Source organism: Leptidea sinapis, chromosome 42 (assembly GCF_905404315.1).
Source record: "Leptidea sinapis chromosome 42, ilLepSina1.1, whole genome shotgun sequence".
Classification (NCBI taxonomy): domain Eukaryota; kingdom Metazoa; phylum Arthropoda; class Insecta; order Lepidoptera; family Pieridae; genus Leptidea; species Leptidea sinapis.
The window spans coordinates 6,783,654-6,805,062 of record NC_066306.1 but is presented as its reverse complement, the minus strand read 5'-3'; the positions used below and the strand labels follow the sequence as shown (position 1 = coordinate 6,805,062).

Below are 21,409 nucleotides of genomic sequence, written 5' to 3'. Positions count from 1 at the left end.
GTCCACAAAGGCATGAAGTGAGTGACCCAATAAAACTACAGGAGTGACATTTTTTGAATTTATTTTATTAAAAAGTATACACGGACATTAGGTACACTGATTTAGTCTTAACCTCTTTAATAACATCGAATAACTAAGTGCATTATAAAGTACTTACCGAATTAAGTATACAATAAAACCAAGAATTAAAATTTGAATAACTTCGTAAGAACATTATTTGTTAATTAGTTATTAGTTATTTTAAAGGTTAGGTAGATGAATAGATCAGGCCTCTTGAAGCGAACATCCAGCGTACAAAGAATTTACTTATTACAGCTTCATTACCGCATTGTAAGTATCAGAAACACTATCACGTAACGGTTATATATATTTAGTAAGTACCATCAGAAGACCTGCCATCAACTTTTAATTAGCGATTCAATTCCGATGCAGTTCAGTTTAGGTACCTAAACTGGCTCGCTAAGTTTCGTACCCTGAAGTGCCTATAACAGAATGGCGTTTAAATCGCTTAAGGAAGAATGAACGAATAAAAATTGTCTGTGGTCCGCAGTGTTAGAAAGAGATGACGCTGTACAGTATTGCATAAGTCTGTCTCTCTTACTAGAACCATTGCGTATTATAGTAATATGCTTTGAATGAACGAGCTAAAACAGTCTGCGATTCAATATCTGATTTGATTTGACGTCAACCTAAATTCAAATGGTCGTCAAATGAATCGCAATAACAGTTCATGGTAGGCCCACTGATTAGACAAGTTGGAATATTACAAAAATCCTAGGCCAATTTTTTAACGAACTAATACAAACCTTCGCACACATACTCTTACTTTAGATGCAATAATAGCTAATTTTATGCCATTTAGGTACTTAAAGAGTTAATTGATGCATCTACAGGGTGTAATCGTTAAGTGTGACCGGGCGATTATTCCGTTACTATTACAGATATCAAAAAGTGAGTGTTTAATATCAACATTTTGGATATTTCTCGTTTGATTTTTAAAAACTATTCGATGACATTTTATCTACCGTACTTTCGATATCAGTTAAAAGCTTTTAATCACACTTAACGATAACATCCTGTATATTATGATTGGTCAGAAACACAAGCGAACCCAACCTTCGTATCGCCTGTCAACACTTCGTAAGATTTTAGTTATCCGCTCCTTTGCTATCCTCCTGATTTTTGCAATGATACGTTTTGTCTTAGGTACTATAGCCGTGTAATGTAGATAGACAGGCACGAATCTTGCCGTGGATAATTTAGACTGGGCTCCGTAAATAACATGTGTCAACGAGTCACTAAAAGTAAATGAAATATTCCAGCGATGTGGTTCCTTTTATTATTTACTACTATTTGGTAGCTAAGGCAAATACATCTGTTTACAGATGTGTGTTACCCCTTCAGAAATTATTGTTTAACACAACGTTTCACCAACTTCAATGTGCTGGAATGTTAAAAAAAAATTGTCAGAATATTCCCAGTGAATATTCGTTTCTAGATAGGTCGTCCTCGAGAAAGACCTATAGTTTGAGGAATGTGTGCCTGTTTAACTATCAAACTGTGCTCGAGGTTCTTAGATTTCGTTAAATTTTACGGAGCTTATACAATGTGTGTGTGTTTGCGCATGACCCGACGCATGATGAAAGCCGCACGTAGGAAGGTACTCATTTATTAAGACCAAATAAGATCCGTGCCTCTAACCACTACCTATTTTTATGGTTGTACCAGCAAGCTCTTTAAAGTTTAATTCGTTTGAATAAGTATAGACATTTACTTAATGTTAACAATACTGAAGTATATGATAAGAATTATTATACATCATAGATATAAACAGTTTAGTACCCACATAACTAACAATTAATAATGTTTAAAAGCATTGTAATTAAGATAATATTATATTTATCGGTTAAAATTGTTAAGCCTACGGAGATGGTCGAACTTTAAATTATTTAATTAAGCTCTGAAATTCAGAAGTTTATTTACATAGCTCTCTGATAAATGATTAGTTCACCAACAATATAATATTATGAATCTTATTTAAGTATGTCAAATTTATGTTGATAATTTTGACAGATTGATATTTTAACTTAGTATCGATAATTGCATATCTATCGATATTAACTACGCCAACCCTACAGTGAACTGTCAAAATTATCAACCTCAATTTGACAGTCTTTAGGTACCTTTAATATATAAGGTACCTACCTACCTTAAAAAAATTTGAATCAGGAAACTTTTTTACTAATACTGTCATTACGATATATCTTAAATCTTCTATGTAATTAGTACGCGGAAGAAATAACAAGGTTCAAAAAATGATCAAGAATGTGATTGAAACAGCCTTCTACTAAATAGTATCAAGATATTGGCCACGGAATGATTTTTGACAGTGATACACTGTCAAATGTTTGTTTAAGTCATATATTTTAGATTGACAAATGACACACGACGTTTAGTGGTATTGGATTTAGTTTTTTACTATTATTATTTATTTAGGCCGTTTTCAATAAATTATCTCTAGTTACGGATATATGCTATCCCCGTTAAATGGCAATATCTTATCTATCCATGGTTTGCGTTTTTCAATTAAGGACAAGTGCTGTCTAAATTGAAACTATTAACTTGAAACTTTTAATGAAATGCAAGTAAGAACAATCAGAATGTGAGGTTTAATCCCTAGAAGCCTATCCGTCCTCCGAACGACAGATACACAAGTTCGGTAGAAGATGTTATCTTGAAATTTGGTTAGGTTATTGAAAAGTAAGTAAGCGTAAAAGGATAGATTTATCTACCTCTAGTTAAAAAAACTAAGGATAGATAGTTTATTGAAAACGGCCGTTAAAGATTACGGTCCACTGATCAATCGATGGAGAGGTTAACAGGGCGAGTGAATGACAAGTTGACATCTCATTCATGTAAGACAAAGAGTATAATAATATATAGGGAAAAGAGAGCCCTCTCTACGCATTATGAGCTATTTGAAAGCTAGCGCCATCTGGAGATTGGCCCCGAAAATAACTATATATAAGCTCGAAATTATAAAATACATTTTTAATGTTCTGACGCAATTAAATAACTAACTCTGCTTTTTAATGTAGGTATTACAATTTTTTACCATGTTGAAATTGCGCGTAGAGTTAGTTATCTAATTTTGTCACAACATAGAACATAAAGGATAGATTTAGTAGTGTAAATATGCAAAATGGAACACGAGAACTACATACATGCGCAAACGCTAGTCGTGACCGCCTTTTTATGACCAGTGGGCAGTAACACAAATAAAGAAAAGTTGAAAGGATTCAAAGCGAGTGACAGCTGCCAAAGCTTTCATTTTCGGGCCAACTAACAGATGGCACCACAGTCTTCTGAAAACGTCACTTTAAGGCGTCTGTCCCACCCCTGTTGTAAGAGCAGCTGAGTAAACACATGGGAAAGAGAACATAAGTGTCGAGAGAATAACAATAATACAATCTAAATATTAAACTACATAACATGAAACGAACTATCAAACATAATCTCTTTTAATGAAATTGAGATCATATATTTAATTAATCTTACGATATGGTGATGATAGAGGCGATATATTTTTACAACCATTTAATATAATCACCACACCTTAGTCCTCACAGCCCGAAAAAAAGTTCAACTTATCTATGATATCTTAAAATAGTAGAAGAATAATAATACTTGTTTGATGATTAATTCGACAACCAATTTTTATGGTTGGTAACAGGCAGATTATAATAATATTTATACTCTATACCCGAATATATTTTAAATATTGAAAACACAAAACAATACTTCGGAGCCGATAGTTATGTGCTACAATCATTTAATTTGCTAACAATATGTGGGGTATGGGTAAGGTAATAAGTAATACAATTTTATTTTAGGGATTATTTGCTCAAGTATATAATTATGAGTAGGTAGTAAATAACAAATTCATATATAACTCCGCAGTGGTAGTTTAGCGACACCAACTTTAACGTCTTTTAAGGATCACCTTTGCCACTCAGAGATTGTTCCCCTTACCTTTACCCTCCATAGTAAATAGGTTATATGTCGACAAACATGACAATTCGAAGAAATATGTTTATCTACCCGTTATAGTTAATACTTAATATAAATGATATTAAATTTAAAGCAGTAGTTAAGTATTACTAAATTACTTCTTAATAAACGTTCACCATAATATATCCCAATAAATTAAAACAGTGTTTACACAAACATTAGCACTGTTTTGAAACTGGATATCTACCTAATATAATGGTCAGAAGAAAATAGTTTCTGACTTGTTTATATAAGGGTAATGTAGTAAATGCATTAAAGTTGTAAATTTAATAGTTAAAACATTTAGTAACATCAAATAGCTTAATATAGAACCTACATTAATATGTATATAGGCATATAATTTCTATAATTAATAATAAATGTTAGTTCTTACAATTATATTATGTATTTTATATATTTATTGAAATAAATGTAGGCATCATTATTTATATAGTTCGCGTGAATTGATCTGTTTGTGTTGTAATTAAAATTTTTAGCATTTTATAGGTTCACGCAGTGCCTACTATAAAAACACAACCCATTTATAGCAACAGAACATTGGACCACATTCCCGCCTTTATTTTTACATAGAGCACTTTTTTTTGGATACTCTTGCATGAATGTGTCATGTGTTAAACACGCCCAAGTAGGCACCTAGTGTAAGTAGGTTATCGTGTTTAAATGAGTGTTAGTCAAATATTTTAATGGCGTTGGGAATGATAAAATATTTATTTATTTAGATATAGGTAAGATACAGATATAGACGACACAAATGTGGTATTTTTGATGTTATAGAATCTGTTAGAGGTACCTAGTTTGTGAACACCTCACTAATTATAAAGATATGTTAACATATGAAACGAACAATTCTAGAAACATCTTTAATGATTTGATAACATTTTCTTTATAAAAAATGTTTGGGGCGAAAACAGATTTAACCAGATCTCATAACTGACTCTTTCTTCGCAAAAAGCTTAATCTGTTCCACCTTTTTGGTTTCAACTTTTATATGTAGCAGTAAACCATTTATATATATACATAAAGCTGTCCTCGGACCCCTGAATACTAACATTTATAATTTATATTTGTAATATCATTTATGACTAATAATATAAACTACAAAAACTCAATTGTATTATGCTGTATAATAATAAAATGTAAAATAACAAATGATATAATGAATAATTAATAATATGTTAATATGGAATAAAATGCAGAAGATTTAGGTATTCGCTGACTTTTGTCAACATTGTTACTTATTTAACATGCTTCAAGTTAAAATTAAAATCAAAATCTGTTCTCTTCGTTATCTTTTTGACATTCATATACATTGTCCAAAATATTGTAGACATTCGAAACATAATGAAAATAAGAACCTTTTATAGAAATAAGTATATAATTTACACAAATCACTAACCGTAACGTACGAAGATATAATATGATGCCCAAGGCGATGTATAAATTTATATATCGCCTTGGTTATAATTTTGGTGATTTTTGTTATAAAGTTTTCATTAATACTGAAACAGCTTCTAAAACGGTTTAAGAATAATAAATAAATAGTTTATACAGCGTAGCACTATGATAGCGACATTAAATGCGAAACACGTGTAGAGTAAATTTTCAAAAAATTACATTATTTTTTTGGTAAACAAAATTTTAATCGCCGTCACGTGGTCGCATAAGATGGCACGAAGTAGGTATCGGTGCCTATACTATAGCGCGCGGCTACTAGATTACTTACAGGTTGTTCCAAAATGATTTTATGGAAAATTTATTATTTTAGCGAATTATGTTGTTTTTTTAATGATTACGGATTATTTAATGTCGCTTATATAGCTCTTGGCTGTATTATCGTATGGTTCGGTCAGTTACCAAGCCTCGGTATATCGCACGTCATACTCCTGCAGCTGTGGTAGATGCTGCCGTAGATTATCGAACGCCTCTGCCGACAGCTTGGTGCTGTTTAGATTGATTCGACGAAGACTGGACAACCCTGGAAATATACTTACTGTTACTGTTTCTTTAAATTAATATTCTGAATACCTTATGTAAAACTGTGGTTTCGGATAGCGAGCCGAAAGTAAAAGATGTTATTTATCATTTTTTTAAACGCTCATTTCTGGGATTAATTATACATATTAAAGTATCCAAAATTTATGAATGATGCGGGACTCGAACCCGCGACGTCTCGGGTTCCGTCCGAGCGCTCTTTCCAACTGAGCCAACCGTTCGAGTACGCATGTATCGTAAATTTTTGGTATATCAGGAACCACAACCTGAGAATTTAACAAGATGCGATGAGAAAATGAAAAACTACACAGATGTAGTATATATAATAATTCAATACCTGATAGTGCTTCGACACCTTTGTCAGAAACTGGAGTCTCACAAAGGTTGAGGACCTGCAGCCTTGGAAGATGTTCTGCTATCAGCTGCACACCCTGGTCCCCGAACTTTGTACACCATAGATTCAGATAGCGGAGTGATGGCAACTATAACAATATTACGATTACTCAGATAAATAAAATAAGGAAACTAGAAATGCTGGTAAACCTTAGACGCATAGTTCCTTATCAATAAAGAGGGTTTTAGGTTCCTATCTTTTTCCTCTTAATAGTGATTTTCATTATTATAACACCACAAATAAGGGATTATTTGTAACTAATTCTAGTTGGCTGTAAGGGTAAATGTTATGTTTATCTACCCATACTTTAAATCCTCTATTAAAGATTCCAATCTTTAGTTAGCTTATTGCCAACATTTAAACACCCAATGTCCTAGTAACCATTACATCATCCAAAACGAGTGTTGTAATGAAATTAAGTACAACATTCTATCATACGTTTTCATTACAACACTCGTTTGGATGATGTAATGGTTACTATGACTGGCTTTTTAGTGTTAGTAGTAAGCTAACAATTTCAGATTTTTTTTATAGAGGATTCATATTATGGGTGTATATAAAGTCTTGTATGTAACTGTTGATAATTCGGTATTAAAATACTCTATAATACTATTATCACACTCGGCTTCGCCTCGTGAAATAAACCCACATTCGTGTTTTAATAGCCCTTATTACACAACAGTTGCATAAATAAATAATGAAATACACTTTTCTACTCAAATCTCGGGTAGAATAAGATAAATAAAGGAAAAGAAGGTTGAATGCCTAGGCTTGTCAGAACTGCCATTTTTATTCTTTTTTTCCTATTAATAATTGTTCTGTGAATATATAAAAACTTTTTACTTATCAAGTAATTGTTTTTGCCTGGCTGCTTTTGATATATTTTTACCGCCCATTTTGCTGTAAATTGTTGATAAAAAATATTTTTGCGGATAGTTAAGATCCTTTAATGTTTAAGAAATAATCTTAAGTGCCCCGTTAGTGTCCTAGTTAGAATGCATAAGTTTTCCCTACTTAACCCTAGTGCCTTTTTGTTGGAAGGCCTTGATTAGGATTTTGGAATGGGTTTAATGCAGAGTTTATTACACTCTTGTGAACAAGTTGTAATAAGGGTTGGTTTAACAAGACAAATAGATGGCGTTACTATCACACGGTACTCTTAGTTGAGTCCGAAAATAAGTCAGAGTCGTACCTGACAATAAGCAGTTAGGTTAAAGTTAAGCAAGGTGGGAGTATGCTTTTTTCTTGAAGGTCCCTAAGTCGTATCTGTTCGGGAAAACCGCAGCCGGTAATTGATTCCACAGAGTGGCTGTAAGTGGCTAAAAAAATTCTTGCAAACGCGATTATAAACCTTCTCTATGATAGTATGCAACTGCTTATATATGCATATGTGTATAAAGGTAAAACACTCGTTACAGAGTCTTCGGAACAAATAATAAAGTCCATTGGGTTATTTTTCTTTGTGTCCTCCTGGGTGCTCTATCCATTTGACAGGTGAACTTTTCTTTTACCTGATCGTCATAATTATTTTATGTAAAGGTTCATTTTAATTTCCTACGTGTTAATACATGAGCTATAACATACCTTAATGAGATGATATGCGCAGGCACTCGTGACGCTAGTGAAGGCAAGGCTCAGACACTCCAGGTTTCCCAACGAGCTGCCCTCCAGCAACGTGGCGACGTCGTCGTCTGTGGCGCGAACAGGCAAGGCTAATCGTTTCGGACCACCAAGAGATTGCTGAAAGTGCAGTTCTAAGTGACAATGGTGTATAAATAAACTCACGTGAAACCACGGTCTAGTAAAAAAATAAGGACTCCGTGTCACCTTACAAAACAGTGTAGCACCAAAACAAGCCGATTAACGTGTAAATACATAGCGCCACGCACACACTTACACTGCTACAGGCCGATAGGTGCACATCATGAGAATTGTCATCGTCTGTGACAGATCAGTTTGCGTCTCAATAAAATATTTTTAAAATGCCGTGCGTTGTGAAAAAGTGTTAAAACGATACTATATAAGTATTTGTGGCCATATATGATTATTTATGAGATAAAAAATTGTGTAAATAGTATCCCCCGTAACTGCACACACACTAACATAACGGTACTTCGCTTGCTAATATCACGGCGCGGAGTCCTTCTTTTTTTACTCGTCCGTGACGTGAAACATTGAATATCAAATATCACGGTAACAGGTATAGAGCACAATAATAGTGCTTCCACACAACTGGCGGTGGACATCCTGTAGGTACCTACATCAGAACCTTCCACTGGTCATGCACACAAAACACCTGACATCCACCACGTGATATTTTTGGATATTTAATTTTATGTAGAATCTGCTTATTAAATGTTTTATCACAGTCATCAACGGACAACAGGGGGCTAATTTGATTGTAGGTACCCGTTCCGATATTAATGATCAAATGACGTCTATCGTCGACGAGGCGTTATTAGGACCATCCCGTCCATTTACTAACGGTCGTTGCCACCTGTTTAAATAGTATAATATTGAAACAATGACGGAATATTATTATATTAACGTCGATAGGCAGTTGTCATCATGCAACTGCAGGGTCTGCCTGGATCTTGGCTGTGCTATCTCGTCTATGTCGCCACTTACAGCGGCCGGTATTGTTTCCAACGCGCGTGCCTAAATATAACACACACAGAGCGTAGATCGATGCATCAACCAGTCGTGCGTTCGAAATAACTTTTCTGTGATCCAAAGATTCATAGATACCTATTTATTTGACGCGTAGGACACAAGTGCCGTTTGGGTAAGTCAATAACAAAAAAATCGAAACTTATACTGCAAAGAGCACTCCCTTATACAATACACGTGCCTTTAAACACTATTGTACTTACCAGTATTTCCAGAGTTTGTTGTCGATCACATAAGTCCAGATAATATTTCTTTCCTAATTCAGTTCCTTGCAAAGCTGCTATTATTTCAAGTTGCGATTGTTCTCCGTTTACAACCTCCCATTCCAGCATAAGACACAGCGATTCAAGGGCTGCCGGCTACAAATTAAATGTTCCAGTTCACTTTCCCACAGTAAAATGTATCTCCATTGATGAATCGCTTGTATGAAATTTTAAAACTTACGTGCTCTGTGAGGGCAACAAGTATAAAGTCAGGAAAATGCTTGCTCATACTTTGCAGGAAACTCTTTCTTTTACAGCAGCAATTTAGCAAGGTTTGTATCTGAAACAAAAAATAAATTATAATACATTTTTCACCAATGATATTTAAAAATATAGATAGGTTGCGACAACATTCGGTGTTTGAAAATGATACACTAACGCACACATAAATAATTTAACATTGCAATAGCACACTACATTACGATTACACGTCAAAGAAGGATAGTAAATGCAATTATCGCAAGCGAAAAAGAGACAACTCTAATTTGCTAATTGCTTCGTATTTGTATAGAAAAAACACAGTTAATTCATCAGTTATGATATTTACCGTACACCGTGATTTATGCCTAAATTACGATTTATTCATGAGTTCATGTAGTAAAAGCTATAAAGTACTAAAACTGCATTGAAATTAGGTAGATAATGTGTCATTGATTTTATATAAAAATAATTTAATATTGATTTTAATATATAGCCGCATTGATGATATCAATTATTTATACATAAAATAATAAAAAACATACAAACACCAAAACAAAACCGAAAGGTATCTACAGTAAGGGTCCCATTTTTACAATTTTACTAACTCGGCTCCCAAAAAGTTTTGAAATTACAATTATTATTTTTTGTATCTTATATTATTTATGAATGTCTTTTTGTTGAGGGTTTATTACAATAAGGTTAATGAGAGAAGAAGAAAATGTTCCAATGATTCTTCTGCAGTTAGCAAGGCATATACTGAAAGCGACTATCGCGTAACTGAAAAAAACTCTACGTAAACAAATAGCACTCACTGTCTACATCCGCTACCTACCCTAAAACTTGTTTAAGTAGTTTGATAGTTCAGCTACCTATATACGCACTTGTTTATTAAAAGTTATTACATTTCGTATTACATTCACTGCAAGAACGACTATTTCACATCATTTCCTAAAATATTCTACCTCGATAATCCCGCAATAGACATCATCAATATTTCGTCATTTCTGTACCTACGTTAATCTATGATCGGCTTGGGGGCGATCGGCGTTGTCATGGCGACATATTTATTTTGTAAGATAAATAATGAAATCAAATAAAATGTTATAATTCATGATTTCTTAACTGTGGTATGAATTTTTATGATTTTTTTTACTTTCGTAATTAGTGCATCTTCCCGTAACACAAGACGGCATTTTAATGTTATACCTATATCAAATTGTGACCATTACTGTCAACAACAAACGCGTGTGTACCGTTTTCGTATCGAGAGACTTCGACCAAAGGAACCTATTGACTCCATTTAGGCGATAGATTTTCGGCGAGCTAGTGACATATCTACCTCTTTTAATACTATAATATCATTGTTTGTCACTGTGCTATTTAGACTGACAAGTGACGAGTAGCTAGGAGCTATATTATATTCTGAGTCTGTCAATATTATTCACAAAATGTTGATACTTAAAATTCGACCCTATCTCTTGTTAAATAAAGTAAAGGTTTCCTGCTACCGTCATATCGAAATATAGTCTGGAACAGCAGATGACGAGAATGTTCATGATCTTTACTTTAAATTGACATCCTCTCTGTTTCAATTCCGTGCGAGGCAGATTTTTTGCTCGATGAGCAAAGCTGATGTGGTACCGAAGAGCATGGAACTCTTTATTCCGTTCGCCTCGGTATCATTGGAAGGTCTCAACTACGACTTGACTGCTCCTGCAAAATGAGCTCAAGTAGGAGTGCTAACGTATTTCGGTCAAGGGGTGATAACTAAGGATGAAAATTCCAGTGAAAAAAAATTACAATCATTCCTCCAGGTGAGGGACCTGAATAATTGCCGAGGCAAATGCTGAACTGCCGATTTGGCTAGAGACTTACACGACTTCCGTTGGGAACTCGCGCGTTCTATTCCCTCGCGAAGCCTGTGTAAGATTTCTGCCAGCCTGCACAGGTTTAGCCGCCACTGCACAGCTACGATGACTTCTGGATATGCGGCGGTCCTCCACAGTGCGGTTTTCAAGGAGCTTTCTTCCACGTACTACAAAGCTGTGGAATGAGCTTCCTTGTGCGGTGTTTACGATATGGGAACCTTCAAAAAAAGCGCGTACACCTTCCTTAAAGGCCGGCAACGCTCCTTGATTCCTCTGGTGTTGCAAGAGAATTTGGACGGCGGTGATCTCTTAACACCAGGTGACCCGTACGCTCGTTTGTTCTCCTATTCCATAAAAAAATATATATCTGACCAGTTTATAACATACCATATTGCCCCATAGCTGGCACAAGTTGACTTGTGCTATTGCTAGTTGTGGATTCGACGGTGCTGCAGCTCTAAGCCATGAGGGCGGGCAGGGTCTAGCGGCCCCAGCTGGTGCAAGACATCCGTGCACTATGCAGCGCTGGTCCCTGCTCAGAGCACTGAGCACGTTTTCCAAACGGGGGCCTATCCGGGGACACATCATGGCACTTGCACAAAACGGAACAGGCTGTAGAACACCTCCCACAATCGCTAACCAATCTTCATACTCGCACCTATAATATAAATAAATGGTTAGTAGGTAAACCTTTTTGTTGTCAACCATTTAATTTCATAAAATGTGATAGGTTTACTTATACACTTTTTTTAGGGGACAAAGTATAAAATTCTAGGAGTGAATGATTACTTGGTGTTGGTTATACAGGAAGGTTTTTACTGCAATTTATATCATAATCTTAAAAGTACGTGATCGAAAACATAATAAGAAAAGACGGTGGTGGAGTTCTGTTCTAAGATTATAATGTTGCACATCGCGTTTTAAATTGGAAACAGACAGGGAAGATATATGGATAGGAATGCAGATGTACATTTGTAACCAGTACCACCTTGTCAAAATACACATTTGTGTGGTCTACTTGCCGGCACTTGTGACTGTGAGTTCCATGACTGATTTTTAAGATTATTTTGATAGCCTACTATGATAATAATTCGGCCTAACGGCTAGATCACTTACCATTGCGTAGAGACGTCGCTTCATTGTGTGTCTTCTACCGTATATTACGGGGAGTGTTACAAAGCTGTTTGACCTGATTCCTGACGCCAAGTTTCATCTTCGCACAAACCAGAATATCAATCCCACCATTTGGATGTCTGCCGTTCTTTTACAGTGCGGTTTTCAAGGGATTTACTTCCACGTACAACCAAACTATGGAATTAGCTTCCTTGTGCTGTATTTTCAGGGCCATACGATGGGATACAAGAAAAGCGTGTGTGCTTTTTGAAAAGGCCGGCAACGAACCTGTGGTTCCTCTGATATCTCCATCCTTCAAGTAAAGAGCACACTCCCACCTTAAAGGTCGGCAATTCTTGACTAAAAATTTTGCGGATGTTTATGGGCGAGTGTGAGGTAGCCTCACGTTCCCCATCACGTGATCCAATAGCCCGTTTGCCCTCTCTTTAAAAAATGTTGCATGACAATGTGAGGTCATCACTAAGGAGCATCAAAAAAGCAAAATTAGATAAATTAAAAAGCAGCTTACATGTGTTCCAACATGTCTGCAAAGCACAGAACCTCGCATTCAGCATCAGTACACTGGTGGGGGGTGGCAGTGCCGCGGTAATGGTCGTCGATGGCAGCAAGGACCACCGCAGTGAGGTTGGGAGCTGCCCGCGGGTGGGGACACACCGCTCTGTTCCCGTGGGTCACCTCCACGAACCGACGCACCAGGCTCACGCCGGAGTTGTGAGCGCTCAACGCACTGACATACAATAACATTACTTACTCAACTCATTTGGAAATTTTAATAGGTGCAACTTTTCAAATAGGCGTATTTCTTAAGCTAATACCGGGACGAGACGAGTAGGACGTTCAGCTAATGGTAATTGATACGACCTATCCATTTCAATGCAGTGCCGCCCAAGATAATTCAAAACCAAAAAAAAGTCTGATCGGCACTACAATTGCGCTCGTCGTGTTGAGACATAAGATGTTTAGTCTCATTTGTCCAGTAATTTCACTTGCTACGGCGCCCTTCATCCCATAATGCTTTTTTTACACATTATTGCTTCACGACAGAAAAAGGTTGTATACCCATAATCTAGCAGGCATCTTGTCCAAAAAGAAACCTCCCACTGGTAGTCTGATTATTTTCCCCTCCATAAGTTCTACTCCTCCACACCCTGGTGCTTTTTTTTAATTTGGGGCATGATGTTATGGTTCTTTTTTAGAAATCAATTTAATGTTTTATTGTAGTAATATTTAATGTGTATCAATTTCTAGTCCAACATCAAAGTTACAACAAAAAAGTGGTACAGTATTACCTACGCATTATTTTTGCTAATATGAACAACTTTGTGTTTGTGAATGTCACATTGGTCTTGTTTGACACAACGTAGAATGTATATGAATGATGCCATTAACTTTAGTTAATTGTTTAAATATCCTTCAAGTTGGCCTTAGTGATATTCATAGTTCTAAATGCTTACTTATCGTCTTTGTGTCGATACAAATTTAAGCCAATCATTTTAAAGTGAACTTTTTTTTATATACTAGGTAGGTACAAATGTGAATCTAAGTCTCTCACTGCTCCTCAGGTCGATTTTGATAACATTTTACTTATTATTATAGTCGAGGTTACATACTTAATAAGGTGCAGGGAGTGAAAAGAATTATAATGATTTCTGTCATTAATCTTGGGACATGGAAGTTAGCTACATACTTCGAATTGGCAGGACGCTGATTATCATTATATTTTGTGATATTCATAAAAAAAATACTTAAAAATTAAACTGAATCGACGTCACATAATATAGTACTTATATTTCTATAGATACTGTAACAATGAGTTCTTATCCGCACATAAGAACTCATTGATTAAATGTTGGCCGTAAAGATAAGGAATAAAAATATATTGAAATGACGCGAGTAAAAAAAAACATTGAGAACAGACAAAGAGGATGTTAATACTACCTATTAAGAGGCGCGACTGCCTAAGTAATAATTGTTATTTAGTTTAGTATGAAACGTGCAGTCATTTGACATAAGTTTGAACACAACAATAATATTATGGCGACGAAGTATAATCCGGCTAAATTTGAAAGCGAACAGTTGCTTAAAACGTAGTTGATTTTGATCTCCGTTTTTTACACGATTATAACCGTCATCTGTCAATCTATCAATGACTGCACGTAACATACAATCGCTTTTTTCTTAGAGAGTTTCGTTAGGCTGGAGACAGATTAGAGATTGAAGTTAAAGTAAGAACGGTCTGCCTACGGCCTAATATTTAACATATAAAATATTGTATAAAGCTATTATTTACAAAAGAAGTAACTAAAAGGCTAAAAGAGAAGTTATCTAACTGTTTGATTCCACATCAATCCCACGTGTGAGGGAGGACTTACTCGCTACAGTACCAACGATGATGAAAGATGTCATTGATCCACACGGTCAATCCGCCGGTGGCCCGTGTTGCTCAATGGCAGATGTGCTTTTTGAGTCGATCTCGAGAAAAAAATATGAACTATTCACAGATTTTGTTTTAGGTAACTAAAATCGGTCATTACGAACCATCTTATGAAAAGTAAGCTCCGGATATGCAGATTCAACATCCAAAGTCATTCTTTAGTTAAGTTTAGAACTTTAGACACTAGAACGCGTTTGTTTTGAAAGAACCAATAAGCTCGCAAATTTTTAATAATTATTATTTTTTGAAGTTATACTTCTTCTGGCGCGATGGAGAAAAATGATGAGAGGGAATTTTTATGATGCGCGCGCACACCGACACCTAAATTCTACATCATGAAGTTAGTTCTGGGTGGCATGAAAATCGATAACTATGTTCAATTTGTATATTCTAGTATTTTTATATTTAGAACACGTGTTTCGTAACAGTACAATTAAACAGTGTGAATAAATAAATATTATTTTGGTGTTTTTCTTAAATCAATTTCATATACGACGGTGATAGTATTTACTAATAATTTATTAGTATATATATTGAATATTAGTGATAAACCTGATTTGAATAAACTGTTTTGAGTGCGTTTATAGATTTGAGGTTAATTGTCGGTATGTATAATTTATTTACATCGTTAATTAAAAATTATTACATTATCTAAAAAAATGTTTTTTCGTTTTGTTTTATTGCTGGTGTATTAACAAATTTTGTGTATAAATAAAAAAAAATCTATACTTGTTTATATTAACCTTAAATGCTGAGTGTTTATACTATCTTTGATCTTAACTATTTGTTAAAATTTGATTTATTTTTCCATACGCCAAAAAAGTATAACTTCTAACGCGTGTACATAAGTACACACACTCTTGTTTTCATTGACATTTTAGAGCAGACTTACCTTGACTAAAAATGCTTGTTTCGTGCGCAAAACTCATATCTATGTCACGATGCACCCTACCTAGACGACAATCCTTCATCACACATACCTGAAGCCTCCCAGAGTCGATCGATCGTAGTCGAACAATTTTGAGGTAGATCGCCAGCAGTTCAAGTTTGAGCACCCTAACTCTATGGTAATATGTGAATCGTGCTATAAACTACCGCAATAGTTGGACACAATGTCGATTCCCATTATTATTGCCTAGGTCGTGTGTTGGATGTAATAATAATAATAATATACGGTACGCATCGTGCGGAAGTTCCTCAGTCTGTCGCCCTAACCACCGGCGGAATTGTCGTGAACTAACGCCGGCGGGACTCTATTTTTTATATTTATATTTGTAATATTGTTTTTTATAAATATGTTATATATATAAATGTAGAAAATAAGATTAAATTGTAATAAAGAGAATAATAATAATGACACACTTTTTACACAAATTATCTTGCCCCAAATTAAGCATATATAGCCTGTGTTATGGGTTACAAGACAATGATATATTTAATACAATATATCTACTTAAACATACATAAATTCATATAAACATACATAAATATATTTAAACATCCACGACTCGGAAACAAACATCCATATTCATCATATAAATGCTTGCATTTACCGGGATTCGAACCCGGGACCTCTAGCTTAGTAGGTAGGATCGCTAACCACTCGGTTATACAGGTCGTCGTAATGAAATGTCAATGTCATTTGCACAATAGTTTCTCACCGATCAAGATACACGCAGTGTGCACCCGGCCTATATCCCTCCATACATTTTTGTTTTAATAAAATGATCATTAATTGCGACCGCATCACGATAACACAACTCTTTTTTGCTTTATTCTAAAACATTACCTGATCATTCACTTGATTGTTATATTTTTCCTGTTAGATACATTAAGATGCCAATTATCTTTTCATGTTGGGATTTTGGTGCTACAAAATTTAATGATGATGTAACTATATAACTATGACGACCTATATAGCCGAGTGGTTAGCGATCCTACCTACTAAGCTAGAGGTCCCGGGTTCGAATCCCGGTAGGTGCATGCATTTATATGATGAATATGGATGTTTGTTTCCGAGTCATGGATGTTTAAATATATTTATGTATGTTTATATGAATTTATGTATGTTTAAGTAGATATATTGTATTAAATATATCATTGTCTTGTAACCCATAACACAGGCTATATATGCTTAACTTGGGGCAAGATATTTTGTGTAAAAAGTGTGTCAATATTATATTATATAAAACTTTAAGATATAATTATTAGTTGAAATTATGAAAGAGAAATCAATATTGATGTTATTAGTTGATTTGGCATACCTATTAACCTAATTGTTCATTTATTGTTGATTTTGGCATAATGGTTCATTTATGATTCTATTCTAATGCTTATTCGAATGAATCAACAATCTTAAATCAGTCCAGTGTTGATACTAGCAGGAGCGAGTAGAAATATGGCCACACATTAAATTCCTTTTATATAATCATTCATATCACATAATTCTAAGGATATTAATAACTTAATGAAAAGGGTTAGTAAACATAATGATGCAGTAATACACGTCTAGATAGACTATGACAGCTGTGAAAATGACGAAAAAAAATTAAGTTTGACAATTAACCTCTATTTTGAGCAATGCACGCACACTAACACAAAATGTCATACAAATCGCTAGTGTAAGACGTAGCTTGTCACGCACACTAAAGTAATAAACCTGCCCTGTTTTCAACGGTTGTCTAACAGCAAGAGGTTCTAGACGTATAAATTATCTAAGGAGCAAACAATAAAAAGATCAAATTAAAATTGTTTTACAAAAATTTATGAGTTCCGAATCGCTCATAAATTTTGGTAACAAATTGAGTTAATCCCAGAAGTGAGGGTTATCACTTTTAAAAACATAAGAAATTGTTTAGATTTACAAGAGCGACATCTCAAGTCAATTTCCTAGTATGCAATTATTGGGGTTGAGCAGATTATCAACTGTAAAGTAGATCTTGTAGATGGAACGACAACCTGAGAGTTGAACTAGACATACCAAGATTTACGAACCCTACGTTACTCGAACGAACGGTTGGGTCAGTTGGAAAAGCGCTGGGACGGAAAGCGAGAGGTCGCGGGTTCGAAACCCTCATAGTACATAAACTTTATCACTTTAAAAATAACAAATTGAATAAAAAATCTGAAATAGAGAGTTCGGGTAAAGCTCTGTTCAAACGCGTTTTAGAGCAATTCGCTCGCTCGCTTAGCCTCTCAAACTGACGCGACTCGGGAAGTCATTTTTGGTTCTTTAGTGGACTAACATCATGAATTGTGAGATTTAACAATCCCGCCGGGCTCTTGTTTCGCTTCAACTTAGCGACTACTCGCGTCAATTTGAACACGTCCATACCACGGACGAGTAAAAATAGAAGGAATCCGCGCCGTGATATTAGCAAGTGAAGCACCGTTATGCTAATGTGTGTGCGGTTACGGGGGATACTAGTAACACAATTTTTTCTCCCTTAAATAATCATATATGGCCACAAATACTTATATAGTATCGTTTTTACACTTTTACACAACGCACGACGGCATTTTTAAAATATTTTATTGATACGCGAACTGATCCGTCAAAGACGATGACAATTCTCATAATGGCCGCCTATCGGCCTGTAATAGTGTAAGTGTGTGCGTGGAGCTATGTATTTACACGTTAATCGGCTTGTTTTGGTGCTACACTGTTATGTAAGGTGACATTGAGTCACAGTAGACATATATTTCAGTACGGAAACTAAGCCTTGTTGATAAAATACTTACCTATTTGTGCGTACACTCCATTAAAGCAATAGGGTTGTCAGGTTATTTTTCTAACCGACTTTTAAAAAGGAGTTTTGTAACGAAGTTCCTTATAGGGCGTTGCAGAGCGTAAAAAAGTAAACAGCGTAAGATTTTTATGTATAGTGTATGTATGATACCTATACAGTGTATAATGCAATATTATGGTCTACATAATGACTGTTATGTAATGTTTTAAAGAACATTTTATTGAATGTTTTATGAAAATGTTGTCTTGGACAACATTTTCAAGATCTTAGCGGATGTGACATTTTCAATAAAATCAATATAGGTATCATTTTAAGATTTTCGGAAGTGTCGGTGAACACACAATATTATTTCAGTCTTCGTTTCTTTTAAGTCCAGCATTATCGGTTTCAACACCCTCGAATCATGAAAACAACACCCATGATAAAAACGTTGATAATTTCAGCTAGCTCCAACTTGGATTTACATTCTGACACCACAATCTATTTCAGCACCCTCGATAACCATGAAAACGTAAAACTCGATAATTTTTTGCAGCCGCCATCTTGAACTTTCATTTTGGCAGCACTAGCTGGTATTGGTTTCAACACTCACAAAAACCATGACAAAACACATGTAGGTGAGTATTTTGTCCAAAATAAATATTAAAAAAACATCATAGACAACCATTCAGCCACACTCATAAAAAATTATAATAAATATTGTAGCCGCATTCTTAGTGTAAATTGTGAATTATGTTCACGAATTAATTATAATCGATCTCACGGACTTATAATTCGAGTACCTACTAATTATAATAATAATATAACAATAAATCATTCTTATATACTACTACTTTATAGTTTAAAAAACGAAAACTGGAGTTTTCATGGAGCCGAGTTCAAATAACCATACCACGCAATACGCTGGCATTTTTAAAAAGATCGCGTAAACAAATAACAACGTGAGTGTGACACTCGACTCGTATTGACCGCGAAAACTGCTTAGGGGCCTCGTCGATTCGCATGTTTGTGTGAGTGTGTCATTTCGAACGTTTGTAGGGAGTTTCCGTACAGTGACTGAGTCCTTATTTTTTACTAGACCGTGGTCTATACAAGTTAGCTGACACAATCGGCGCGAGCGACTTCCGTCCCGCGTCGTAGTAGCCTCTGTTTGAACAGAGCTTAAACCTGCAGGCATACTAACCTGATGTAATCCCTCACGAGTTGTCTGGCGTGTGGCGCTTTGCCGAAGTCCACATTCCTGGTGAGCACGCGGCGCACGGGTGGTGCCAACGCGGGCAGCGGCGCCGACCTGGGCCGCTGCCTGCACAGCCGAGCCAGCAGGGCACATAGCTCTCCGCTGACGGCACGGTCAGCCAGCAGGGGCGCCGCCATGCTGATCATGGTCTCAGCCCACTGCTCCCAATTGGGACTCTCTATCTCCTTCAAACACAAGCGAAAAGATAATTTACTGTAGGCTCCTATACTAGTATATAGGGACGAGATTAGTTGGACTGGCAATTGAATACCCTACCCATTACAATGCAGTGCCGCTCAGGATTCTTGAAAAACCCAAAAATTCTAAGCGCCACTATAATTGTGCTCGTAACCTTGAGACATAAGATGTAAAGTTTCATATGTCCAGTAATTTCACTAGCTACGATGCCCTTCAGACCGAAACACAGTAATGTTTACACATTACCTACTGCTTCACGGCAGAAATAAGCGCCGTTGTGGTGCCCATAATCTAGCCGGCTTCCAGTGCAAAGAAGCCTCCCACTGGTAATATTAGTCGTCCTATTTAATAGCGGGAGTGTCTTCTTCAATGAATGTCCAATAGATATATCCTTCAATGTGTATATAAATAATTCACATTAATTATAAGTGAACCGAACTAAATGAGCAGTCAGTGTGTGTTCACATATACTTCCATAAGCATACGTGTGTCCCTACATTAACCATAGGAAACAAAACATCGGAGGTTCACTGATGGATCCGGTTAAGTTTCTAGAATACGGAAGCTTATCCAAATGTGAGTGTCAATTCGGCTAAGATTTGTCTTTTATCAATTCTACACGTGTTTCGCCTCTACACGAGGTATCTTCATGAGATGTTGTCTCGCCAAATTCTGGCACGAGATGGTCTATATGCGCAAAATAACGCCTCATTCCGAAATAAATAAAGTAACAAAAAAGATCCTTGTTACTCCCCCCCCCCCCCCCCACCCCTCCCTCCCAAAAGGAAACGGAACCACTTCTGGAGATAAATATGGTTTCTTTATAGTGCTTGGTGTTTGTTTGAAACTGTTTAACTTCTTGCGAGGAGATTTTTTTTATGAAAATAAGGGACGAGACAAGCAAGACGTTCAGCTGATGGTAATTGATACGCCCTGCCCATTACAATGCAGTGCCGCTCAAAATTATTGAACAACCCAAAAATTCTGAGCGCTCCTACAACTGCGCTCTTCACCTTGAGACATAAGATGTCAAGTCTCATTTTCCCAGTAATTACACTAGCTACAGCGCCTTTCAGGCCTAAACACAGTAAAACTTACAAAATTACTGCAAAGGAGCCTCCCAGTGGTATAATGCAGGTGACATCTTTAATTACTTACGTATAATGTACTTAAAAACAAAAATAATAACTTAAGATAG

At 35.7% G+C, this 21,409-nt stretch overlaps 1 protein-coding gene across 1 annotated transcript in view; it reads right to left on the bottom strand.

The window, feature by feature from the left end:
* Window positions 1-44: 44 nt before the first annotated feature.
* Window positions 45-21,409, bottom strand: part of LOC126976752 (C-Maf-inducing protein-like) — a 70,259-nt gene continuing 48,894 nt past the window's right edge. The window contains exons 7-14 of the mRNA XM_050825315.1: window positions 19,960-20,198; window positions 13,102-13,320; window positions 11,847-12,117; window positions 9,572-9,670; window positions 9,331-9,486; window positions 8,042-8,197; window positions 6,401-6,545; window positions 45-6,046 (exon numbers count right to left, since the gene is read on the bottom strand). Of these exons, the coding sequence (XP_050681272.1) occupies window positions 5,922-6,046; window positions 6,401-6,545; window positions 8,042-8,197; window positions 9,331-9,486; window positions 9,572-9,670; window positions 11,847-12,117; window positions 13,102-13,320; window positions 19,960-20,198 (1,410 nt within the window). The 3' untranslated portion in view covers window positions 45-5,921. The remainder of the gene's footprint in view (window positions 6,047-6,400; window positions 6,546-8,041; window positions 8,198-9,330; window positions 9,487-9,571; window positions 9,671-11,846; window positions 12,118-13,101; window positions 13,321-19,959; window positions 20,199-21,409) is intronic.